The following is a 7,470-nucleotide window of genomic DNA, read 5'->3' as shown; positions in this document are numbered from 1 at the left end:
CTCTTTTGTTTTGTTGACATTGAAGAAAAGGTTGTTGTCATGACACCATGTCACTAGGCTCTCTATCTCCTTCCTGTACTATGACTCATCATTATTTGAGATACGGCCCACTATGATAGTATCATCTGCAAACTTGTAGATAGAGTCAGAGCAGGATCTGGCCACCCAATCGTGAGTGTATAAGGAGAAAAGTAGGGGGCTGAGGACACAGCCTTGTGGGGCACTGGTGTTGAGAATAATCATGGTGGAGATATTGCTGCCTATCTTCACTGATTGTGGTCTGTTAGTCAGGAAGTCAAAGATCCAGTTACAGAGGGAGGTGTTGAGTCCCATGTCTAGGAGTTTGGAGAGGAGTTAGCTTGGAATTATAGTACTGAAGGTGGAGCTGTAGTCAATAAATAATAGTCTAACATAAGTGTCTTATTGTCCAGGTGCTCCAGAGATGAGTGTAGGGCCAGGGAGATAGCGTCTGCCATAGACCTGTTTCAGCGGTAGGTGAATTGCATGGTATGAGTTGGAATGTTGTAATTAAAAATACAAGGTTAATATTGTGAGATATCTGTCACAACATACAAAAACTGAAAGCAGAGGGACTTTATGCCTCAATTTATTCCACTATCCTTTTACTGAAGTATGTTTGGCTTTGAATACAACCCAAAGCAAGGGGCTTCTTTAACTTTACTGGTTGTAGAGTGTATATGAAATAAGTTTAAACATAGAGCAAAATATAAACTCAGGACTGATGCAGGGCCTCAACTCGAAACACCAATTATTCCTTTGCTGCCATAGGTACAGCCTGACCTGCTGAGTTACTCCAGCAGTTTGTTTTTTTTTGACCACAGCATCTGCAGTCTCTTGTGCCTCAATCTACTTGTACCAGGTCCAAATAAACACAGACCCAGAGCACAAGGGCTTCCCATGTTGTAGCACGGAAATAAAAGTTGCATTCAGATAAGCCACAACTGGAGGAAATTGAAGAGATTTCATTCAGTCATGTTATTGGGTCAAAAAGAAAGATTTACTTTCCCTTTTGGCCAGTGATTTATGTACAACTGCCAGTGTGTGATAGTGAATGCCAAGGGCCTGATTTTTTTGTTTTTCCGCAGACTTTTATGTTTTTCACTGTGGATTTCCTTTCATGATGACATTGTAAACTAACATGTTATTGTTGTAGAGCCAATGATGATTGCAACATAAAGAGCTTTTGTGAAATCAAAGAAATGTAATGCACAGGAAAACCAGTCAGGTCTTGCCTTTGTTGTTATTACTGCCTTCTGTCCCAAGGTGGCAGCAAGAGCATCATTTTTAAGGCACGTACAGTTATTTGAGAACATTGGGAGATAATTATGAAATTATAATGATTTATTGACTCTTTATATTATTTTTTCCAAAAAAATCACAATTTTGTGACAAGTACAGTCACATGAAAATTGTAAACAAAGTAATTCTTGTTCAGGTTTGGTATGCTTCTACATTCATATGATTAATGCAAACTATGGCCATGCTTACATGAGTGTGTTAATTTCAATCTATCATTCCACATGGAATGAATCAGTCTGCCTGAATCCCTGATTTTTTTTTCCACTGAATACAACCAATAATGTAATTTCCAAACTTCATAATGTTAAAATGTGGACATCAAATGTCTCCACCCAATTCATGATTTTTTTTATAATTGGGAAAAAAAATGCAAACTGCTTCTGTGGGTAGAAATTTTAATAGGTTAAGTCTGATTTTTTTTAAAATAGAAAATAATTTAAAATATTTCTGTCAGATTAAGTTGCCTTTCAAGCCAAATTTGAATAATAGTCCATTAATGGAATTATAGTAAATCTAGTGGACTTCTGACAACTGCACAGAGAAGAAACCTGCCTGAATCCAACAGGTTACTGAACCACATCTCCATGTAAGTAGGACCATTGATAGATAACTAAAAAGGGAAGAGATACTGAATGAGCTCCTGTACTGATATTCTACAAGAATACAAAATGTTTAAATCAGTTATAATATTTATAAACGCATTGAATTAAATTTATAAGATCCTGTCTTTAACACCTCACTATGGAGTCAATCCATTTCCTTTCACCATCTTGACTTTTTTCTGCAAAACTTTGACTTGGCTGTTACAAGTACTCTAATACTTATTTCTGATTTATTACAATACAGCATTACATTACACTAAAAAAATAATATTTCTGGAAAAATAACATTAATAGAATCTTTTACAACAGTGTGCTGAGAAAAGCGACAAGATATGTTACAAGTATGCCAAAACAGATGAAAAAAAATAAAATATTTTGTATCTGTAATAACTTAATGCGTACCAACTAATTCATAATAGTCTTTATGTTTGGTGAGCGCACAGATCTGTTCTTTACCATTAAATTTCAATATTGGTAATGGTCCTTGTTAAGTCTTTAAAGAATGACAAGTAATGGAAAAGTGCAATGACTTATCGCCTATAGAAGTCACCAGAATCAAAGCAAATGACCACTCCTGGCGGTTAATGTCTCGGGTTTCCTTGCTGAACCCTAGTCTAAGGGATGTTTAGGAAGCTGAAATAGGACAGTCTGAAATATGTAAAGCTCTCGCATTGCTTCATCATTAGTTTTCTTTCCTCCTGAAAATTGTTTAATATTAAATTCTGAACTGTTGGCAATCATATCATTAATGGATAACTTAAAGGTTCATTAGGAACTCTATGGTCACATCACAATTTTGATCGCCCAACTCCCATAGCTAATACTTATTTGGTCATAAGAAGCAATTAGCAAAAGTCAGACCAGTTGAACAGTTTTTTGTTTTTAGTACTGATTTATCTTTGCTACAGGGACTCGGAGGATCTGTGTTGCCTTAGTGACACACAATATCTCGACGATGATGATGATCACAGCCTGTGTCTTTTTAGGAGAGAAAAAGGCACGTGTGGTGTACAACTGTATTTTGTTTTTGTGGGAAAATCCTCCTGTCATTCCAAAAAGTGCCAGACCTCAGTTGAGTGTGGATCCCCAGGATGCAGAAACACTCTGGCACTTCACTCAAGCAGCCATTCTTCGTGGCTAAGGCAATATGTACAGGCACAGCATGTCAATAGAAAAGCTAACGGAATGCTATTCTTTATTGGGAGAACTGAATACAAAAGCAGGGAGGTTATGCTTTGATTATATAGGGCACTGGTGAGACCACATCTGGCACAGTATTGAGCTCATCTAAGGAAGAATGTTAATGTGTTGGAAGCATTTCAGCCAAGCTTTATTAGACTAATACCTGAAATTGTAGGCTGTCTAATGAGGAATGATTGGACATGCTAGGCTTCTATCTGCTGGAGTTTAGAAGTGTGGACTTGATTGAAACATATATAATCCTTGACTTTTAACAGGGTAGGTATGCAGAGGATGTTTCTTGTGTGGAAAATCCAGAACTACGGGGTCACACATTTCGGACACAGTTGAGGTGATTTTTATTTCTCTCAGAGGCTTTTGAGGAACTGTCTTCCTAAAGCTCAGTGCAAGCAGGATCTTTAAATATTTTTAAGGCAGAGGTAGATAGATTCTTGACAAGCAAGTGATAGATGGGAATGCAGAGCTGAGGTTTTAATTAGATTGGCCATGATCTTATTAACTGGTGATGCCAAGTGGTCAACTCCTGCCCCTAATTGGTATGTTTGTTGGTGAGCCTAATGGAGAGTGACTGCACAGAGGAATCACAACTGAGCAAATTCTTGCCTTGCCATCTGCTCAATCTAATGTACAAAAAAGAAAGCAAGAATAAAAATTTTACTTAGTTATGAGGGCAATAACTCTTTAAGCTGAAACAAGCAGACAGATTCTGGCTGAGTGTTAGAAATCAGTGTGGAACTGGTACCATGGGTGTTCTCTAGTTGTGGTGGTTTGACAACAGTGAGCCTACTTTGCCACCCAAGGCTTCTTCCTATTTATTCCAATCCCTGGTAACGCAGGACCATTGCCAGATCAGCTTGCCCACCCACTTAGAGAGACTGGCGTGTACAGAGAAAGTACAAAGAAAAAGCATTTTGATCTCACTCAAAGATTGGAAAACAAAATAGCAAGACGTTGAAAGGTGAGGGGCACAGTGTGCAGAACATGAGGAAACAGAAGAGAAAATGAAACGGGAGAAAATGGATGGTTTCCAAATAGGTGCTGGCATGAAACCAGTGCACTCATTGACTTATCTTTGAGGCAAAGCCAAGATTTAAGGGCATGCTCTGCAGAAGGAAAATCAAGTTGTTTTTATTTGCCAAATTGTCTCAGCCAGGACGTACTCCACTGGGAAATCTCCAACACTGACTCACCAAGCTCACATTGCAGACTCTTATCTGCTGCCTTTTTATTTTGTTCAACTTAGTCTGCAGAGATGGTAAGCTGTAAGTGGCAGCATCCCGTCAATAGCAATTGCCCTGTTACGAGATTTGTCTGGCTGGACAATGGTCTCTGAGGAACAAGCCCATGCCATGCACTTGTGCTCTTTGTCATGGGCTTCGCCAGGCCCAGGAAGTTAACTTGCTGTCTCCTAAACTGAGTGCTGCACCATTATATTATGTGGAAGTATTTTCATTAACTAATTGGGCAGTAAAATAGAACAGAAATTCAACACAAAATCTTTAAATCAATTTGAGGATTTGTTCAACTGGGGAGAGGGCTCCTCCAAACATTTCACATAAATGTGGTTAAATAATGATGGACTGGAGTGCCATTGCTGGACTTGGAAGTGCCAGTTATCAGATGCACTCATCCGTTGAAAAATGTTCTGTAAGAAAATTATCACACAAAAGAAGAAAGGGGACAACCTGTGAACTTGGGAGATGTGAAATTCTACTGAATGGTGGGATAGGCTGTATGAAGAGTGTGTTTAAAGGGATTGTGAAGGACAGATCTTCTGATCAAGTTGAGTGTTGCAAGTAATGCCATTAAAATGGCCAGGCATTATTTTCAGACTCGATTTAAAAAGGCCGAAATTTCCTGTGGAGTTTCCGACTCCTGGTGGAGTCATAACCTGTTTGTTGGGATTGGCTATTCCATTTAGGTTCTTCTAAGAGTGGGTACTCCATCAGTCTTCATTATTAAGGGATTGCATCAGGGAGAATTCCAGACTAGCTCAGTGATTTGCACCCTTGACAGACCTCTGTAACACTATACTTAGCCTTTTCGTAGGGCCTAGTCATTAACGGAGCTAAGCTGATTGAGGAAGAGATTGAATTGTTTTTACTGAAGGCAGAATGACTGACTTTAGAGCAGGAATTCATTTCTTGCCCTCCAGTTCTCTTGGTGTACAGGCAGAATAGGTTGGAGCTCCTCTCTGGCATGTGAGGCAGATTGGACTAGGCTAGGTAAGCTAGATCTACTGATGTGTCTCCGTAGGTGCTGGTCACTGACGATCCCAGTAATGGTGTTTCTAATCTGGGTGGGTGTGGTGGGGGGGGGGGGGTGGGTGATTTTCCCCTCTGCACATTTGTGGAGCAAACCATTGGGTGGGCCTAATATTCTAGGTAGGCCACTTCTAAAGATGCTCAACAGGGTCAGGTTGAGCAATGTTTTCACACGAACCCCCTTCTCTCTGATACCTCCCTCATACGATTCTACACCTGTGAATCTAAATACTACCTAACCTTAGCCTGATATAGCTTGTAGGCACTCTCCAGCAGGGTTTACTGGATGCCACCAGCAAGCTTGAGCAACTTCTTCATCTTTGTCTCACAGGTGTCTCCAGGTATCTCGATTACAGTCAGCTTAGACCAAACTTTGGCTCTTAGGGTTCCTGCAGCATTGTATCACAACTGGCATATGCATTTATCCTCAGAATTACTAGAATCAGCAGAAGGTGGCTTATGAGTTAGTTGGTCTACTCAAGGATTCTAGCCTCAAAACAACCCTGAATACAGAATCTAGGCAGGTATTTTTGCTGTATTGGGGAAGTCCTGCATTGCCCCCTTTCAAACAGGATATTAAACCAAAACCCCACCTCCCTATTTCTAAGGACTTAAAGGGCATCATTTGAAGAGCATAAGTGTTCTTTGTGTCCCCAGTGGCACTGATCATTCAAAAAATCAGATTTACCAGTTGTTTATCTTGGTGTTTGTCATTGGCCCATTCCTGTATATAGATTATTCGCTGTGGTTCTCTGTTCAGCAAGAGAGATGACAATTCACATAGGAAATCCTGAAAAGATCAAAGGTGCTAAATAAATGGAAGTTCTCAACCATGTTTAAAAATACCAGCATGAGTGCAGCCATTCTTTCTTATACATGCAGATTCAACTCAGTAAATGAAATAGTTTTTCTTACAGACTGTCCTACACAAGCATTGGTGTTTCGGGTGGTGAAGTGGCAGTATTGATGTCTCTTGTTGGCTGTAAAATGGAAGCTCATGAGTGATCTCACCTTGGTGATGCATCTGAAAATCCAGTTGGGTCAGAGTACAGACCACTTGTTGGATTTGGTTTAGCTGTGGATTGACTATCTAAGCTTTTGCTGCAAAACATCCAATTGTTTTTTTTCATCAATCCCTGCATTAAAGGAGTTTTTAGTACCAAAACCTAAACAGTTGTCTTCAGAGCTCCTGGATATAATGAACAATCAATAAGATCATTAAAGACTTTTAAGGGCAATTGGGGCGAGGAGGCACCTTTTATACATTTCCCATCTGATAGGTGACCTTTGGTAGAAAATTTATCTTATCTGGTTAGACTATGGTAAAACTTTGAATTTCTCAAATATTATGGAGTCATACACAACAAAAACTTAATGTTTGAAGGGGAATAAATATAAATTATTCATGTGAACAAATAAACTTTGAAAAGTAAATTTACAATGCCCCATAGCACCATGGGAAAAATATCCTTCTACAAAAAGAAGATGCTGTCACGTTGTGGCTGTCCAAGCTTCAGAATCTCATTTTACTCTCTCCTGTGTCATCACAGAGAACCTGATGGACCTGATGCAACTAGGTCTTGAGGGTCTGCCGAGCTGAGGGCAAAGGCACTTCCTATGTGTAACTGCGAGAAGCTCCATCATCTAACGTCAGAAATCTCATGAGAGGTTTTCTCCTCTTAAATTGAAAGAACAAGTTGTGGGTCAAGATATGTTCAGGGGGTCAGGAGGGCCACAACAGACTCCAGATTAAGCAGGCCACCCCAGAGAGGAGTGCAGTTGCTGATGGGACTGTGGCTGCTGCAGCAGAGTTGAGGATGGGATGCTGCTTCTGTTGATGTGATGGTTCATGTGCAGGTTCCACTGTGATATAGCCGTTGATAATTCTGATATTGGATGGCACAACAGTTGTACTGAAGGGGAAAGAAAAAAAACACAATTATTAGACAGCCAGGAAGTAAGAATCACCTACAAAATAAAATGACAACCTTCAGGTCTGCTGCACAAAGTTGGCTGGAAGTTAGTTTTTATCCTTTCTCTGGTTCACTAAACCTGCACTAGTGGTGTGTAGAGTACTAAATGCA

At 39.8% G+C, this 7,470-nt stretch overlaps 1 protein-coding gene across 1 annotated transcript in view; it reads right to left on the bottom strand.

Annotated features, from left to right (window-relative positions):
* Positions 1-1,386: 1,386 nt before the first annotated feature.
* Positions 1,387-7,470, bottom strand: part of LOC127568719 (metalloprotease TIKI2-like) — a 324,849-nt gene continuing 318,765 nt past the window's right edge. Inside the window, exon 7 of the mRNA XM_052012788.1 lies at positions 1,387-7,299. Coding sequence (XP_051868748.1) covers positions 7,110-7,299 — 190 coding nt within the window. The 3' untranslated portion in view covers positions 1,387-7,109. The remainder of the gene's footprint in view (positions 7,300-7,470) is intronic.

The sequence above is a fragment of the Pristis pectinata genome, chromosome 3, assembly GCF_009764475.1.
Source record: "Pristis pectinata isolate sPriPec2 chromosome 3, sPriPec2.1.pri, whole genome shotgun sequence".
NCBI lineage: Eukaryota > Metazoa > Chordata > Chondrichthyes > Rhinopristiformes > Pristidae > Pristis > Pristis pectinata.
This window is presented reverse-complemented; position numbering and strand designations above follow the sequence as displayed.